Source organism: Opisthorchis viverrini (assembly GCF_000715545.1).
Source record: "Opisthorchis viverrini unplaced genomic scaffold opera_v5_205, whole genome shotgun sequence".
In the NCBI taxonomy this organism is placed as follows: Eukaryota; Metazoa; Platyhelminthes; class Trematoda; order Opisthorchiida; family Opisthorchiidae; genus Opisthorchis; species Opisthorchis viverrini.
In genome coordinates this window covers 426,694-446,309 of record NW_008751865.1, presented here as the reverse complement: position 1 = coordinate 446,309, position 19,616 = coordinate 426,694, and the positions used below count along the sequence as shown (strand labels likewise).

Here is a 19,616-nt window from a genome sequence, read left to right as displayed (position 1 = left end):
GTTTACGAGGGTTTCTTCATCTGGGTGCTGGTGTTCGAGTTGGTACGCGACATACCACTCACAAGGTCGAAGAGTTTTCATCAACCTTGTAAGTAGTGTGTTACGTCTAGGCTAGTTAGGTATGGTTCCTACAGGTGCACACCAACTCTGGAGTCGTGTGGCATTCAACCCATGCTTGATTCTACTGAAAAAATGACAGGCTTCCAGCACCGGGTTGATAATCAAAAAGTGTAGGCAAAGAAAACACTTGAGGTCGTCACTTTTACGGCTCGAAGAGATCTGATCAGCTGGCGAGACAACCTTTATCGATTAGAATCATGCTACTGATACTTCCTGTCAGTAGTATAAGACAAACTGTCAACAGCACGTCTAAATCGCTGCCAAGTGTTTGTCTTTGTAGAATTCTTAGTAAAGAGGTGAGCTATTGTGAGCTAGCTGCTTATTTAAGCGTAGTAATAAGCACAGGTTGATCAGGTTAGTAAACCACTCAGTACAGCGACGTCCCGTATTCCTTGAATTCAGGTGTACATGCTGATCGAGGATAGTGTGAATAGTGCTCACTGGAGGAAATGCAGTAAAAATAAACGTTCCACTTCTTTGAACCAGGTATTTAAGGGCATTTGAATGACAGTATGGTCGGTTTCAATTTGGAGCGAAGTGGGGGGGGGAACATCCTCACTAGATGTGATTCATGCTATACAGAAACACTGCAGGCTGTAGGCTCATCTGCATTTGAGAATCCTAACGGTACAGGTGAGTTCAGGTTGAGACCGTCCAGATTCTGTCTGTTCCCATGGGTATATCACAAAGTGGGAAATCTAATGATGCCGGTGGAGAAGAGGGGCAGATCAGTTGTGAAGGTCAGCTACCTGAACATGGTAGCCCAGGCATTAGAGCATCTTTCCGGTAGGCGGGGTCTTGCTGGTTCGAGTCCATCCTTAGGCGCCGTGTTTTGCTTACGTGGACATGTCACTTGAAGATTTTGGAAATTGTTACCATGTTAGAAAAGGTAGGATGGTTGACCTGGGATAATCGCTCAACTGTAAGACCCTGTCGAGGCCTAGCAACACGCATAGGAAGCAAGAAGTCTGAGACACTGTCAGGTTATTAAAGCCTAAACAGGAGCACTCGAGATTCTTGGATTTAGTTCTAATCACGAACCTTTCGGTCAATCAGTTTGCGCGCTAAACCACAAAGCTATCTAATGCTCTCTGATTAGCCTGGTACGTCTTTCTCTCCATATATCTCGGACAATTTATTATGTGCTGCAAGCGAATTCCGACGAACAAGCTCGCTGTGGATGCATTGTTGATTCAGTTGAGTCTCTCGTGAAAACCAAATTGATTTGCAGATGAGTATATATCGCTCGAAAACAGCCCAATTTGGGTTCAAGTAGAGCATAAGGCTGACGGAAACTTATGGGCTTCGCCTACCTGATGAGGCCCAAGACGGGCGAAACCGGTCGTGAACTGTCGAAGAATTTTCAGTAACCTTGTGAGTAGTTTCCTTCATAAAGGCAAGCTTGTATACCCCACATTTATATCCCATTAGAAAATCCGAGGGTACTTTTCATTAGGTTATTAGTCTGTTACGCGTCGGGATCCTAGTGGAAGGCGAAACAGGTTCACTATATTCCACCTTCTTCCGTGAGCGGAAGAATCCGTTTAAATGAAAGGACGCGGCAAGTTTGACAGTTAGTAACCGTTGTTATCATTGTACAGCTCTCGGGACTGCTTGCTGATACCACTGATTTTCAGTGTTACAGTGAAATCGATACTTTGCCGGTAGATCAGCAAGTCCCCGCAGAAAAAACGAGCCCCCTTGTTTTGGGCATTTCAGAGTTTACCTTTCTGGAGGGGGTTAGGGTCCCATTTACGGATACTGTGTCACAACGGGATGAGCACAGGGAAAACAAATAACCTGACGCGATAAACGTGAACTGTTCAAAGAGGGCTAAAACGATCGTCCATTTGCAAAAAACAGCCACGAAACTGACTGAATGCGATAAACCATCAGTCCTAATGAGCTCCAATGGTGAGTTGTGTTGTGATATCATTCTGAGGCTGTTGTAGCCTAAACGTCGATGTATTTCATTCATTCGAGGTTTAAACATTCGGGCGTAACAACAAGACTCAATGGATTCAAAGATAATATGGAGTGTTTACATCGTACACTTTATACCCGACTATCACACGAATTCGCAGGTTCACTTCTTTCCTAGATACATTCTTCCCTCGGTGTTCACTGGTTTTATCCTTCGAAGTTTGAAGGAATCCAGGGTGAGGCAGATTCATGAGAATCACCTATCGACAGATTTTGGAACAGCGACACTGTTCCTAACGACCAACAGTGGTAGGCTCACTTGACTTTGACTCTGTGAGTTGTCAGGCATTGTGGGAGTGTCTATGGAGCAAATGTGTTCTCCAGAAATGCCTGATCATCCTTCCAGGCACTGTACGTTCTGTCCCGCAGTCCTGTGAAGCTCTCGCCTGAGTTCACCACATCAAGTGGTCTCAGACAGGTGTGTATTCTTTGATCCTTCCTCTTCAACTTCGTCATTGACACGGTCATGACAGACTCACTATCAGCCTCTTATACCCATGGAGTCAAAGTTCTTCCGGGGCGTACGCAGGTGACAAAGCCATCCATGGATTTGATGCCTTGCTAATGCAAACGATATTATATAGTTTAAATACTTCTGCCTCACGGTTTGATACGCGCTTAATACCTGCAAAGTGCTACTGCAATGCTGGGTGGGCTCGAACCCTGGCCTCGTGCTTGCGGATGAAACGATTGAGGTAGTAGACACATTTGTTTACCAGGGCAGCTGTATCGTTCCCGGTGGTCTCGCGAAAGATAATATTTCCGTCCAGATTGGGAAGGCCAGATCAGCTTTTGTGAACCTGCATCACCTATGGCGTAGGCGTAACAGCAGCTTATCCGTCAAGCGTATGGGTTTACAACGCTGTGGTGCCACTCATATTGCTATACGGGTCATAAACCTGGCCACTGCGCTCCGTGGACGTCAAAAGACTTTTGGTGTTTACTGTCGATGTCTTCGGAGCATGAATCTGGTTGGGACATCGGATCGGTAAGGTTGTAGTACTCCATGGTTTCCGGAAGATCTAACTCGTCCAAGACATATGAATTCCATAGGTTGTGCTGGCTCGGTCACGTGCTTCATATGCCAGTTGACCGGCTTCTCCGCATAACCAGGGGAGGTCAAACAGTGATCTGGCAGCGAGGTATCAAATCCATTACCAGAGAACTCAACTACACTGGTCATTACCATCGAACGGGGACCCCGAGACATCTTCTGACATGGCTAAATCGCGCGCTCAATTGCATCCAAGCTGTTGCTTTCAATGCATAGGTTCTGCTCCCCCCTAATATCAGCTGACACTCCTGTACTGATGCACCAATCAGAAACGACCTTCAGTGTGCGGTAATCTCCAAAGTCGGGTGAACAAAACTGCGGCCGCTAAAATCACGTGACAACACTTACGCAGCTTTTTTACAGCTGTATAAAATATTGATGTCCACATTTAACCTCAATTACTACAGAAAATTATTCACACGGTCGAAAGAAAGCTCTGAAAAGCAATCTTCATCCGTTAAACCCAAATTGAGGGCTACAATCGATATTCATATCAAATCCCGATAGTTCAATCTGTTTCGGGTAGGCGTATTGCACCTCACACACTTGTCTCTTGTGTATGTTCACCTGCAGTTGGGGGTGAAACTACAAGGTGTCTCATAATAGACACAAAAAATAATACCCAAGTTAAAACTTTAACATTGATTTAAACTTTATTATTTTTACGTGAGCATACATGCATTGTGAAGGTTTACTATAAATAAGCCGGCATTACAAAAAATACATAAAAATTGCCCCTTTCTTCTATAACAATTTGGAGGCGGTATGAGATGTAAGACACAGCATGTTTAACTTCTTCAAGCGTCACTTGTGCACACACTTCTTCAATTCTTACTCTCCACTCCACCAAATTCTTCGGTTTATTTTCATGATATACGCAAGCTTTGATCAAGCCCCAAAACCAATAATCCAGAGGTGTGGGATCGGGTGACCTTGCGGGCCAAAAGTTTGGAAATCCACGAGCAATGACTCTCTCATGAGAAAATTACTGTCGGAGGTAAGTTCTCACTTGGTTTGAGTAGTAGGGTGGAACACCATCTTGTTGAGATGAAGGTGGTGTCTCATAATACGATGCATGCTGACACGGGGAATGCCGGTCAACTGAGACACCTGAGCTACTGACGAAGATGCCACGGTGCTCTGGGACTGAAGTTGCTCGACGGCATTCTGTACAATGGGCGCTCTTCCATCACTCAGAGACTTTCTCCCTTTGCCAGGAATATCCAATACAGATCCAGTGGACTGAAATTTCGCAATGGTTGACACGGTGAAATGATCTTTGATGAGACCATGTTTGGTTTTGTAACCACGAGGTGCAGCGGTGGCGCTTTTACCAAGGGAATAATAGAGTTTCACAATTTTAATGCGTGTACTGACATCAATTGTGAAAATGTCAACACTTTGACACAAAACCTCCGTTATGTGGCTACTAGCTGTGAAAAATTTTGTTATCTTTTCTTTGATTGGCTGTGTTTACTTGCCCAATCAAATTTTGCGTCTATTATGAGATCCTGTACGTATGGAAACGGCAAAATGTACTTCCTCTTACATTGTAGCACTATCACTATGAGGAATCATTACTGCGACCCAGTATGCCGATAAATGTGTGGATTCACCATAGGTACGTCTGTCACAAACTATCACGTGACTGGCTGTTGGTCACACTGACGATGTCACCCCTATTGGTGATGAAACGTTTGTAGTCCAACTGCCACGCTCGGTGAACGGAGAGACAACTAATCAGCGCACCCGAGCTACGTATATTCCACAACATTGCCTATCACGTGACAGTCTGGCTTTCGAAAAGAATCATTGAGCGGTTTTCACCGAACACACTTCAGTCAGCTTTGAGCGTGCCTCAGCGAATTCAAGGAGTGACAGTGGAGATTTCAGAACACTAAATGCGTCTCAAACGCTGCCTTAGAGTTGAGGGTAACGGGAAACATAAAGTCAGATGCCACAAGTGTTTGTACCAATTCACGCTAATTGAGGCATTAAAAAGGCATATCACTGGACATTAAACGGCTGGTGTATCAGCCTACAATTTGGGGTAAACGGTTTTATGGCTGCTTGACCATTCTGGATGGAAAAAAGTCGTTCAGCTGTAGCACCCTTTTGGTGCTTAGCTACCACACCACGAGAAGGAAAAACGAGGGGTGGGATACTGCCAGGTCGCCCAAGCCTAGACTGGGGGGAAGTCGAGAGGCCGAGGTCGGATTCGAACCACGGACCTTCCTGTCAGTAAGTTTGGTCCATCTCGCCCACTTCGGATAGAGGATCTGAGACATCGTCAGATCTGTGACCATCGAGGTCTCAGACTATTCGGAATGAGAATATCAGGTAGCAGGTTTGTGTTGGGGCGAGCCATGTTAGCTGGCAAATGTGGTACGCATACCGGGTTACCACCTGCCGAGGCGAGCGCTGTTTTCCGTGCCCTATGCGGAGCGGCGGGGAACCTAGATGTGGATCTATTTACATGACAGAAGAGAACGAGGGATGTAGCGAAAGGCCTGGGTGTCTCTGGTACCGTTCGCATTACTGGATGGGGTCCACATGACCCCTCCTGCGCTTGACCGATGACGCTGGCGCATGCGGTGGCATACCAATGTCGGTTCCTGTCCAGACTGCCTGAGTGAGTGTCGGAGGTGTAGCCAAGTCGGAGACTCGTGATAGGCCAACCCTAGGTCTTCCTTCCTCGCCTATATTTCATTCTCCCGTTACAAGACTTTATTGAAATAAATTAACATTGCTCTAAAACAGTGGAGCACCAATATTTTCACCTGATGTTTCTGTCGATCGTGATGCAGACAAGGCGGATATTCCAACGCTACTCAACCGCCATTTCAGTAGTGCGGACATTTTCCCCAAAACGGACGATTATTTGCGACTTGTAGAACGTTTTGTTTCTTAGCTCACAGGGTGACTAACTTCGTCAAGACTCCAAACTATAACAGGTCTGGAAATCTATTTTGTTGATACAGTGAACGTGCGATGGTATCATCCACTCAAGGTTGTCAATTTTGACATGCTGATGAAATTCAGAAGAATGACGCCGACTGTTTGGGATTAGAACTCCAGAAAAATTCCCACTCTACCAGCAGTGCCCACTAATCGATTTCCTTAGCCAAAAACCACAAGGTTGTGCGACACTTCTCGGGTTGCGCGACTGACAAATAACTAGTGAAAAAGTCACTTCTTTTCATTGTTTCAACAAATCTTCATTAGAACTGTAAATCCATGTGTGGACGTCTATCGAATATAACTTGATCACGTGATAATTGCTTCATTCATTTATGTACTTTTGATCTCCAAGAGTTTTGCTTACCTGTACTCGCCACTCACCTTGCCGCGAAGGCCGTCCGGTCCGACAATTGCGTATCAGCTTGTGTGTCTGTGGGTGAGTGTGTGCTTATCCGTGCGAGTTTGTTTCCCGATTGCCGAGCCTGCGCTGAGTTGTTCTCCAGAGTCCTGTGCGACCACACTGCCAGTCAGAATCACGTGACTGTCATCCGAGGGGACGACCGCAACCCACACTCCTGAGACAACACTATGCACTTGTTGATGCTGTTATGAACACTCGACGAATTTTTAGCAACCTTATGAGTAGTGCATTACAAAGATGTATATGTATCGGGATATTTCGGATATCGTAGCAACTGAAACATGAGGCGGCCTGGTGCAGCACATTCCGTTGCCTGAAAACATCACAAACGAGAGATTCAGCTGGGTTTCAGGTGGGTCTCTCGAAAAACCAAATTAGTTTGCAAATGAGTGTATTTCGCTGAACAACTGAGGCTTGTTGTACACATTTGTTCTAAGCCTTGTGTAAATATTATCGTAAAATTTCGAACCCAATTCTTCACTCTGCCAATGGGGATTGTCGAACCTACGCGTCACTCACAGTTCCGTATCGGAAACCTCAACAACACGTCTATTTAAATTACAAAAATGACGGAGATCGGTATTCTTTCGCTTGGGAAAATAAAATGAAACTGTCATAAAAGAAACTGCTCACAAGGTTGCTGAAAACTATTCGACAACCCTCGACAGGTTTCACCCTTCTTGGGGCTCATCAGGTAGGTACAGTCTCCCAGTTTCCGTCAACCATATGTTCTACTTGAACCCAACTTGGACTGTTTTCGAGAAATACACTCATTTGCAAATCAATTTGCTTTTCACGAGAGACTCAACTGAATCCCTCGTTTATGATATTCCACAATTGAATGTGCTGCACACAGGCCGCCTCATGATTCACTTGGCACGATGTTCGAGATGATGGACTGTCGAAGAGTTTTCAGCAGACCTTTGAGCAGTTTTCTTCGTGTAAAAGCACCTAGTTAACATTCTCTAGCATGACACTAGTTCAGTAATTTTCAGATGTTAAAAAGATGCCCCTTCTATAAAGAAAACTACTCACAAGGTTGTCGAAAACTCTTCGACAGCCCACGACCAATTTCACCCTTCTTGAGTAGTCTCTATGAAACTATACTGCGATATCTCGAATAGCGTGCCAACTGAAACATGAGGCCTCGCGTGTGCAGCACATTCAGTTGTAGAATATCATAAACGAGAGATTCAGTTGAGTCTCTCGTGAAAACCAAATTGATTTGCAAATGAGTGTATTTCTCAAAGGTGAAATTGTATTCTTGTTTCTTTAACCCGAAAGTAACGGGACTACATAACTGCCAATGGAATAACCGCTTTTCGTGGGGGACAGATTTCATTGGTTGCTCTTCACTCGTCCTTGACAGATGAGTTGTATTCTTAGTGTCACTTTTTGACCCCTTTTAAGCAACAGTGATCAACAGAGCGGCTGGCTCGCACGTTCATTGACTTTTCTGGTTTGGTTAAGCACACCAGGCTATCGATCGGCTATCCAGACCGGGGTTCATGGTAATAAGAAGGCATTAAGGTTCCACAATGCAAGCAGATCATCCTCAACTATCAGCAATTTTAAAAAAGCACATAATCCTGAAGAACTTGGGTCCAACGCATGGCCACTGGCCGTTGGTGCATTGTTTACACTCTCAATGTTATTTTAACCTATCACCTTAAACTTATTTCAATGGTTGCCTTAATTGCGACACCAGGAGGCAGTCATCACATGCGTCCTTGAAAAAAATCAATAGCCGCATTTGCGATCGAAATGAAAAGGCAAAGTTGTAAGGGAAAATCCGTATGCAATTACTATTTCCCAAGGCAAAGCATCGTCAAAACCAAGTACTAAACGTCCGATCGATAATCGATATGCACAAAAGCGTACAAAGTCACAGTTTCAACACATCGGTTTCCCTTCCATAATGTTGCGGGAACATGTAAGGGGGAATGAGGTGACCGCGAAGAGAGCTTCATTGACCGAGTTCAAGGGTTCAAAGCAGGGGACGAACACCTGAACGAACACGTAGATCCAGGCAACGAAAAACGCCACAGGCCAAATTATAATAAGAAGAAGCAGTAACCAGAGAATGGTCCAAGTGACACGTTGACAGGTGCATGCTGTCATGGTGTAACAACAATCAACAAATGCGTCCAGACTGCATTTGGTCGTTCTTATTCGCATAGCGGACCGATTTATCGATTCGGAGGTCAGTTAACATGTGATTGATTATGCAAACGGCTCGTTGTTTCAAAAGAGTCGAAGAGTCACGTGACTATTTCAAAAAGCGAGCGACAGAGAACAACAGCCTTTCTCACTTGAACGCAAATCCGTTGTCTGGTTGCGATAAACATATGCTAATTTCATGCTTTAGTGTAGTTACCGTGACCCTCCAGACTACCAGAGTCTGTCAACGACCTGAGTGTGTGTGTGCGCCGGACGTATTCGAAAGCTATGTGCATGATAAACTAATGTTCCACACGGTATTGAAAAATCTGATGAAAATTTCTGGGTTCTATTTTCAGGCGTGCCTTTGCATTCCTCCAAAGTGTACTTGGACTGTTCATTTCAACATTTCTCAAGTCCCTTCATGTTTTGTGACTGGTAAGTGGAAGTTATCAACGTTTGGTCACTTGTGAATATCACTCAGAGAGGGACACCAAGCCTTAACACATTGAGTAGAGCTTCGGCGAACCGGCTGTGCTGTAACACATCGAGCGTCCTCAGTCTATACGTCGCCTATTTGGAAGGCAGTAGGTTGGCGATCCGTGTCCTCTGTTGGTAGAGTGAGGAGACCAGAGAACTTTTACTAGGGGCTCCGCCCTTCGAACGAGGCCAACCTGTGCTGATATTCCGCGAGACACTGTACAGCTGTTTCATCCTTGTTGAGGCATCAACAGTGCGCGCCTCACGAAACTCCAGGGTCCCTCGAACCTTCGTTCATCCTTCAATCACGGGATCCACGTCACACGTTTGATTGGTTTCTCAAGTGACCACTTCTCAGATGGAGGTTTCACTCATCGGGTGAGCTACGTACAGATTGTCGGCATATTTAATGGAGATTCCATTCTGTAAATGTTGATGATTCTCAGAAAGAACCAAACGGCGGTACGGTGCTTCTCGGCTTTTCAGCACAGACTGGCTTAACTTTCGGGACGAAATCTCCATTAAGGATTTATGATGCCTTGTGAAATAATGTGACGTCCCGCGACCCGCTTCGCCATTTTGGGGCTCATCAAGAAACCGCAGTCCCCGAGTTTCCGTCAACCTCATGTTCTAATTGAATCCAAACTGCACGAAACTCGAATTATACACTCATTAGAAAACCAAGTTGGTTTTGACTAGAGACTCACCTGGAACCCAGCTGAATCTGATTTTTCCGCGCCTACCTGATGAGCCCCAAGAGGGACGAAACCGGTCGAAGATTTTTCAGCAACCTTGTGAGTAGTGTATTACGTCTGTACATGTATTGCGAGATCTCGAATATCGTACCAACTGAAACAAGAGGCGGCCTAAATTTGTTTGCAAATGAGTGTACTTCGCTAATGGGACGTCCCATTTCAAGATCAATAGCCCAATTCATTAGGCTGATTCTTTAATGAATAGTAATTTTTGAACGCATCATTTTACTTGTTTGATTCACATCGCTTCTCTGATTCTGTCGCATTTATTCCGATAAGTCCACACCAGAGGGAGGAAGCACTGGACACGACTTTCGTTTTTATTGGCGCATATCCTTGTTCGCGTCGCGGAGCTTGAACTCCGGGCATCCGACATGCCAGGCGAACGATTCAACCACCCGCACGCTGAATCATCGTGTCTGAAGAAGCGAACGTGTGATTGGCTCGTCCAACGAATTGAACGACGATCGATAAACCTTTCGGATCGTGTCAATCGATCGACGCATCCATCAAAATGTCCCAGTTGCGCAGTAGCATCACAGATGCTGGACAAAATTTGATTGGTTCTAGGCGGTTGCGGGGCTCGTAACATTCACATCCGGTCACGGGAAAGTGTGTGCACAGTCGACCAAAACGTTCAAACGAGGGTGAATACCAGTTCCCGCAACTAACTACAATTCAATACGTGGTGCTTGATGCGGCGTTCGTTGCCTTAGCGTTTATCAAAAAAAGTGAAATCGCTTTCTCACACTGGGTGAGGAAACGGTGAATCATTTAGGTTATTTTTGGACGTTTCTAATTTGATGACTGGATTTTGAAATTAGGCGTTAGAGTGTTAAGTCTGAGCGATATTTCGGACCTCCGAACATGAGCAAAACTGCCTAGATTAGATAAAGAAACGACAGTTCGGAAGTGCACCTGACTACTTCAAGGAACAAGCTTGGAGCTTTGCCTGAGAACACACGACGGATCTTTTCCAGCTAAGCCCCTCCAAAAAACTAACCCCGGCCACCCAAAAAAAGATTAGAAAACAGAGGATGTGAAACTTGATAACTGTTGCAATCTGCAAAAGCCGCCAGGCGCAAAATTCGCGAAGAAAGTTCTTCCAGTCAACAGCGGTCTTGCGACTAATGGATAATTTTTCTGAGCAGAATTTGATTTTTGCCAAATTTTTGGACCAGCAATAAATGAATAGAATTACTGTCCTAAACTCCATTCTAGACCGCTCCATCCAAGTTCCCTTTCGAAGACTGATTTCCTGCCGACACTGTCGGGCATTACACCTCCACCTGTCAGAAACAGTTGAAAGTGCCATTTGGTGGCCATTGTTGCAGAAACGTTGCTGATGGATCACTCCGTGGCTTTGCAAAAAACGTATTGCCGTCTCCTTGTCATGAACGAGATTTGAAAGCGTCAGAAAGTTCATTCAGTGTTTTACATCCGAACGGAGGAAATTTTCGCACAAAACGAACCTATATGCGGATAAGGAAATGTTTTCATCAAAAATGGGTCAAGGTTGTGTGCGTAGATTAAATTGGAGCTGGCAAAAAGTGGGGGGCGGGGCTTAACTTGGGCACATGCACTTTTTGCATTAGTGGCGGGGCTTATCTGGAAAAGATCCCTTGTTGAGGCCTACGTCGTAACTTTTGACCCCGAATTTCCATCAGTACAAATTTGTATGTATCTGGCGATCAAAATTCAACTGCAAAATACGTTAGCGATAACTGATGACTCATCCAATTAAATGATATGATAAACGAGAGATGAGCAAAATCGATTATGGACTGTCCGGAGTTTCGATCGAACTGTAGAGTGGTGTCATGTGGACTCATGAATATATATGAGAAACGAGAGTTTGTCTGGTACGTTCATTTGAGAAATATGGAAGACTTGGTTGCATTTCAGCTGAGTCTACCGTTAGCACCAGATGTTCACTTTCTTGTGTCAGTTAGATCCAACCTCACAAGGCCCCGGCATCATGGCGGGGCTTATCTGGAAAAGATCCCTTGTTGAGGCCTACGTCGTAACTTTTGACCCCGAATTTCCATCAGTACAAATTTGTATGTATCTGGCGATCAAAATTCAACTGCAAAATACGTTAGCGATAACTGATGACTCATCCAATTAAACGATATGATTAACGAGATATGAGCGAAATCGATATTGGACTGCCTGGAGTTTTGATCGAACTTTAGAGTGGTGTCGTGTGGTCTCGTGAATATAGATGAGAAACAAGAGTTCGTCTGGTATATTCATTTGAGGAATATAGAAGGCTTGGTTGCATTTCAGCGGAGTCTACCGTTAGCACCAGGTGTTCACTTTCTTGTATGGCGCGAATCTACTGACTGGAAGATCCGTGGTTCGAACCCGACCTTCGCCTCTCGACTTCCTCTCTTTAGGCCTGGGCAACCTGGCATTATCCCAGCCCTCGTGCTCCCTTCGAAGGGGGCATGGCAGTTAGGCACCGAAAGGGTGCTACAGCTGAACGCTTTCTTGCTTTCTTTTTCTTCTTTTTCACCTTCTTGTATCAGTTAGATCCAGCGATCTCACAAGGTCTCGACATCATCAGCGACGAAGAACGATGTAGGGCGACAGCCGTCCCGTACTTCACGAAACGCAAACAACTACGGGGATTGTCACCGCTTGCTGAACCTGCAATGGAATAGCTCTGGATTCGCTTCATCGGTCAAGTGAGGGGAACGAAAAATGCATGATTATGGCTGTACTGAAAGTAGGAGAAGAGAAACTGGATCGAACTAGATCGAATATTAGTAAGGAAGGAGTGGGATAGTATAAAGAGGTCGCCTTTCAGTGGTTAGCCAAGGACATCAGAACTGGTCGATAAAAGAAGGTAGTCCAGTTCGCTTAACTCCTAAAATGCCATGTCTACCGATAACCGGTTTCATTCGCGTTTCAGTCAGAACACAAAGAAGCCGGAAAACTTGGTGTTTTAGATCACACCCTCAATTCACTATCCCTAAGACTGAACAGTGTCCTTGAATTTTGAAGGTCAGGTTTTTTGTTTAACTTAAGCTCCTTGACATTTTGACGTAAGCTAGTACTTACGAGGTTTCTGAAAGCTCTTCGACAGCCCAAAACTGGCTTTGCTCTCCTTGGACCCACATTGGACAGAATTTTCCAACTACTCTCATTTGCAACCTAATACTGGTTTAATGGCATATTCAGCTGAATCCGGCCGAATCTATCGCTTATGTTGGCAGATGTAGGGAACTGCGTCTACTTGATGAGCTCGAAGAAGGACTAAACCGGCTGACGTAGTGCTTTCAGAGACCTAATGACCAGTGTTTCTTCTCAAATATGGCACCAACTGAAAGACGAAGCAGCCTTGCGAATGCAATGCCATCTCCCTCACAACAGAGTAATCAAATGCTGGCAGATCCTTTGATCGAGTGTTTCTGAACGTCCTCTGCTAATTTCGTGTACTTTTCTGATACGTTCTCAGGGTTGTACACAATACTTACGAAATGTATAGAGGAAATAACTACACATATCACCTGGTGCAATGCTCAGCTGCAATTCCCATCCGATTCAACCCCCTGTTCTCTGACGCCCTTTGGGCTGTGTATCCGGTCATTAACCTCATCTACGTAGCACTGAGGTCCTAATAACGTTTAGATACTCAGAGACATTCGCTGGGAGCTCCCGACCAGCCGTTCAGGCTGAGTAACCCTATATTGTGACTGTCAACCAGCGCTGTAATGTTCACAAACATGAAGCAAAGACTCTCGAGGTCTTCGCCGAAGTGTTTACGCCTACTGAAGAGAACAGAGGTTCCCCCTGGCCCCTGTGGTACTCCAAAAACGGCCAATCCTAGACTGGAACCCGCCAGTGTAACATTCCTGAAAAGGTTCATCTGGCCTCTGCTTTTGTGCACCGACATTACCGGTGTAGTGTTCCAGTTCTCTGGCGGTTCCATTCGTTCAAAAATCTGTTAAACACGCTGTCAAGCGAACCATTGGTATATTTGACAGCGGACGAAGGATTCCTTATTGAATGTCGTCTTACTGACAGTCAGCTCAAAACCTGTCAGACGGTCGTGTCCGGAGGCCAGCCGTCCTTAATAACCGAACATCACATCGTTTGGACGGATGGGTCACGTGCAGGACACGGACCAAGCGAAGGCATGCCCTGATTGGTCAGAATGCCAGCCAATCCTGATCGAGTATCTTTGACTCGACGCTTCTCGCCCCCTCACGGTGATTCTAGCACGACCTTGTGGAACACTGTGATTACCCTATAAATAAAAATATAATGATTCTCCTTTTGTCTCCATAAAGGGCTGTGTAGAGCTACCGTGCCTTTTGATATACCATAGTTGGTGGAGCAGAAGGCCAAGGGACCGATACAGATTTGCACGATCGTCCATCAAGACACAACAAGCTAAACACCAGATTCATTTTCGGCAAACCTCTAAACACCATTGTCCTGACCCCATCGGCTGCCATTTTTCTTTTCAGGTCACCGGTAAACGGTAATTAGCACACGTCCGACCCAAACGCCGCAATGGGAAGAAGCCACAATCTGACGTTTATTCGGTTTTAACAGCCGTGCTGTTGTCAGGTTAGGTAAACTTCGCTTGGCACAACTCTCGTGACTCACACTTTGGCTAGCATTACTAGGTGACTTTCTCTATTCAAAAATATTTAACCTCCCCATCAGCATCAATCGATAAATAGCTCAGACAAGGAATAATTTCACAATATGAGCGACACTCCCTTCTGAGGGGTCTTCACTCGGGCAACCAGTCAACAAGTCTGATCACGTGATGTGATGTCTGCTGCTCAAGGATGAGTGCAACTGTCTCACAGAGAGCTAATCACCCTGCTGATCAGCCCCTCGTGGCCAAACAGTTAAGTGTTCACGAGTTCGAAACTGTCTGCGGTTTCGTGAGATGGGCAATGATGGTGATATCCAGTAAGGATGAAACAGCTGTATAGTGCTGCTTGGCTTTTCAGCATAGATTGGCTTCACTGTCGGGACGAAATCTTTAGCAAATCTCCCCATCACCAAAGATTTCACAAGTGCTGGAATATGAGCAATTGTTCTACGTCCTTACGGCACCTCACCAGAAACGCCCCCCCCCCCCCCCCGAGTTTGGAAAGCCGTTGAATCCCCGGGTCTTTCTGAAACCAAACCATATAAGTTTAGTATTCTGATACGGTTGTAATTATGTTCGGACGCAGTTCCGAAAACCTGCATTCGGCTTGACTTCATCCGAACCCACACTGCGAACTAACAGCGCATAGGTACACACAGTTTCGTCACACGTCTGACGAGTGTGTGTGCTCTGTGCGGCAGTGTTACCAAGGCTCTGCCTGTGGTGTGTGTATGTCGTTAGACACGAAACGTAAACAAAGCATTTGTGGACCGCGACCGAGGAGCAGTGCCAGCGAATAAAACCAGATGGAGAGTATGTGTCACTCATAGCTCACCATGCCTTCAAGGATAGAATACCTCTGTTTGTTCTGGATAATTTGCTTCGTAGTTTGTGATCAACCTGTTGATGCTCAGACCGATAACTTGTATGACACCATACGGAACAATGTAAACACAACAAAGGTGAGTACTGGGCTTATCGTTTGCATTCATTGGTGGTGGATGAAATTGCACGACACGGTGTGTGAGAGAGAGTGAAGAGTAGGGAAGGCTAGCTCCACTTAATCTCGAATTCACTGACCCCCCTATATGGAGTGACCTGTCCTAAGAGGAAATCAAACCACACCGCGGTCTACCACTTTCGGGGCATATTCACTCGGAACTGGTCTTAGAACAAAATCAAAGAACCACCACCACTGATCCGAATTCGATCCGAGGCACAGGGCTCTCACTTCAAGTTCTCTAGAGTACCCTTAGATCACCTTGCATTGTTTTGATATGTGAGTTGGTTTGTCCGTTTTAGCCACATCTTGGATGGTAGATGGTTGTTGAAGATCTCTTGGGACGTATCTTTATGCGAGCAAATAGGTCCCTTTCACTCGGTATTTCACTAGCTCATTGCCATCTCTCTTTTTTTTCACACGAGTCCTATCGTTTTGAATTCAGCTTACTTAGTCTTAACGGTGCTCCTTGTTCATTCGCGTATCATCCACCCCGATAGCATTCCGGGGAGTTAAACCTACAGCAGTGACAGAGATGACTTTCTGTGACAGTTGTTGTACAGACCAAGTTGTATATTGGAGCTGGCTGGCCATGTGTCTTGAGAGCTGTGGGTCTCAAGTGCGGTCTGAAGTGCTCAGTTAAACCCGCCAGAAAGGGCGCTAATCGACCGCAAGTTGAGCAAGCTGATGGTTGGCTCTTGAACTGCTCCATCCAGTCCAACCTCCGGTCCCTCGGGTTTGCACTGGCAGTCCAGCTCTAGGCATTATCTGTGCGTGAGTCCATCGCGCGTACTTCAACGCGATGGACCAATCTGGAAAGAGAAGTCACCCTACCACGGGCCATACCTCTCACAGATTCGCTCGGTCTCTGATGTTCATTGGCCACCATGAGTTCCACATGATTACATAGTAAGAAGCACGAGAATCGCTTGCATCAACCTCTGCTTTCCAGTCTACAAACATTGCCAGTGACCATTCTGTTTCCGTCAAGTTCAGTGGATAGCCAGAACGAGACGCAACACACTACTTATAAGGTTGCTGAAAACCCTTTGTCAGCTTACGACCAGTGTCATCCTTCTGGGAGTAGGCAAAGTCCCCAAGTTTCCTGATGTTCAACAGGTACATTCATTTGCACACCAACTTGATTTTCAAGGCGGACTCACCTGAATCTCAGCTAAATCGTTCTCAAATATCGTACAAACTGGAAAATGAAGTGACCTGGTGTATCACATTCAGAAAAACATCATCAGCGAGAGATTCTAGTTGTTCTTGGGTAAAAAACAAATTGGTAAGCCAATAACTCTACCTATCGACACTGTTTGTATTTAAGAGTAACCAGGAAATCCCGATACTCTTGTTCCAAACACAGCTTTTTTTCAAAAGTGTAGGCATCTCCAAACCGTCTCACACTCATCTTCTACCTGATTCATTCCAAGGTAGACCTAGTCTTAGAAAACGCCTCTTCCGTTTGTCCCCTCAGATGAAGGAATACATCCGACAAGCACGCTCATTTGCTTACCACTTTGATTTTGACGCGAGGTTCACCTGGAACCCAGATGAATCTTCCGTTTATCATGTTTATAAGCAACTGAATGTTTCAGTTGGCACGATATTCAAGATATCGCGATACATGTATAAAGCTGACACACTACTCATAAGGTTGCTGAAAACTCTAAGGGGTCCTTCCTTGTGGATCCAGTCAACGCCGAATCACGTGAAATTCTGGAGTTTAGCGTCATTGCAGTCCGTCTAAGTTGACTCCGGTGCTGATTAACAGCTCGCGATAAAGCGTTTCCTCACTAACAGGGTTCGAACCTGCAGTGATATTCATCAGAAGTTCCCAGCTGATGGTTCTCATCAGGATAAAGCAGCTGTACAAGGCTTCTAGAACATTCATTTGTTGCCTCAACAGCTTACGGTGAATTTTCTCCTCAGACAAACTGATTCAATAACTGAACCTAAAAACTCGTCGAATTGTTTGTTGAAACACCTCCATTATTCTGTCGTGGCTCCGAAGGTTGGAATCGATCATCTTTGACATGTAAAAGACCACACCAAACGGGACTGAGTACAGCTGATGCTCCTCTCCGCAAGTGTGATGCAATTTCCTGATACAATCACTCAAATTAACGTCAAAAGTTTCCCATCGACTGAATTTGATTGCTTCAATGCCTCTCTGGATACAGGACTCTAACGAACAATTTCAATCAGCTTTACAGAACGATCGTCGAGGACGAGCGCACGGGACATGCGTCCAAATGATGTGATGTTCGGTTATTAGGGACGGCTGGCCCCCGAACACTCCTGGAAAGGGGTTGAAGGTAACAGAGAAACTCAGTTGCATACTAATTTAGTTTTGACGGGGGACTCATTTAAATCCCAGATGAATCACTTTTGAGCAATTGAACGTGCTACACCAGGCCACCTCATGTTTCACTTGCTACGATATTCGAGATATTGCGATACACGTACAGATGCAAGACACTACTCATAAGGCTGCTGAAAATTCTTCGACTGGTTTCGCTCACTGGACAAAGTCTCTCTGTCTCACACACTCCAAAACAATCTATATATACGTGTCTGCATCACTGGGAATGAATCTGATGAGGCACTTTTCTCGGGAGTGAGATGACCATCCAGGTGAACATTTTTAACCTCTTCGTTTCAGCAATATCATCGGTAAATTTCGGGACACGCCATCTTCATCTTGATAAGTCTTTGAACGATAAAGGAGAGAAATAGGACAAACTCTGACAAGAAAACTGCCCGGTGAACTGGGAAGGAGTATGAAGTATGGAAACGTTAATCAGTACCATGCAAAGAGAGAAAAACCTCAACGTATTGAAAACTAGCAGTGTTGTTGGCCTTTATTATCTCCTCAAGTGACTTATTTAGACTGTTTTCAATTGTATCGCGTCAACCAACCTTTAATTTTCTTTAGTTTGAGCGGACAAGATCTCTACCAGGTATTTGGGAATTTCTTCCAAATGGATTGTTCTATCCCACACACTTTCATCTATTTACGATCCCAAAATACTCGGTGCAGAGCAGATGTTTCTCCCACCGACTTTTCTTGTCTTTGTTACCAAAAAACTGCCGCCCGACAGTGCGCTGACGATGTCTGCTCAAATGACAACAAAACATCTTCAGCTCACTTAACAAAGTCGGCGAACAGATAAACAGCCACCTGATCAACTACCAACCGTTGAACTTTTTTTCACTGAGTCGAGTATCTTTTCTAAAGTCTGCAGCCCAGGCTTGTAAAGCGTGGTTCTTTGCAGGCAGACAGAACCGTCTTTGGATGTTTGCTACTCATAGTCAGTTTCAGTCTTGTGGGAGCCCCCTAACCTTCGAGTGCGAGTTCAGAACACCGAATCTCTCTTCGCACTCGCTTATCTTGGTTAAAATCACCGAATCAATCAAATGAAACGAGGCTGATCTGTCGACATTTCTTCAAAGAAGTCGGCTAGTTTAGTTCCTAATCTACAATCTATCCGCATAGCCGAAAAAATCCTGAACAGCTGGAGAAAAGGTTTCCGATCATTCTCATATGGTCAGTTTGACAAAACTAACTCTAAGCCCCAAGTATATCAGCATATTCTAAAAACTTATAAACCAATTCGGAAAACATGTCTAGGACTGAGCATATGTGTCTGGACGGACCGTGGCTCGAACCAGCTCCCTGAAACAGGGCTCGATATAGCTCCGTAAGTAAGACGTCAGGTAACTGACCGGAAGATCCGTGGTTCGAACCCAGACGCGGCAACCCGAGTGCATCTGTGTAGGCATGGGCGACCCGGCATTTCCACTTTTGCCAAACCCCCGGGCCGGGAACTCATGAGCACTGTTTTTATAGTTTTGAAGTCAAATATTCCCACTTTATGGGCGAGATCGCCCAAGTGGTTAGAGCGCAATTTACTGACAGGAAGGTCCGTGGTTCGAACCCGACCTCTGCCACTCGACTTCCCCTGTCTAGGCTTGGGCGACCTGACAGTATCCCAGCCCTCGTGCCTCCTTCGTGTGGCATGGCAGCTAGGCACCGAAAGGGGGCTACAGCTGAACGA

At 45.4% G+C, this 19,616-nt stretch overlaps 2 protein-coding genes across 2 annotated transcripts in view; one reads left to right on the top strand and one right to left on the bottom strand.

The window, feature by feature from the left end:
• Positions 1 to 4,133: 4,133 nt before the first annotated feature.
• The window catches only part of T265_08242 (hypothetical protein), a gene marked incomplete at both ends in the record, with an annotated part of 50,171 nt that continues 34,688 nt past the window's right edge, over positions 4,134 to 19,616 (top strand). The window contains 2 exons of the mRNA XM_009173989.1: positions 4,134 to 4,154; positions 15,383 to 15,514. Coding sequence (XP_009172253.1) covers positions 4,134 to 4,154; positions 15,383 to 15,514 — 153 coding nt within the window. The remainder of the gene's footprint in view (positions 4,155 to 15,382; positions 15,515 to 19,616) is intronic.
• T265_08241 (hypothetical protein) lies at positions 12,236 to 19,391 on the bottom strand (the record flags this gene model as incomplete). The annotated part of the gene is made up of 2 exons (XM_009173988.1): positions 12,236 to 12,371; positions 19,285 to 19,391. 2 exons carry the CDS (start codon positions 19,389 to 19,391, stop codon positions 12,236 to 12,238), a joined length of 243 nt encoding a protein of 80 aa, XP_009172252.1.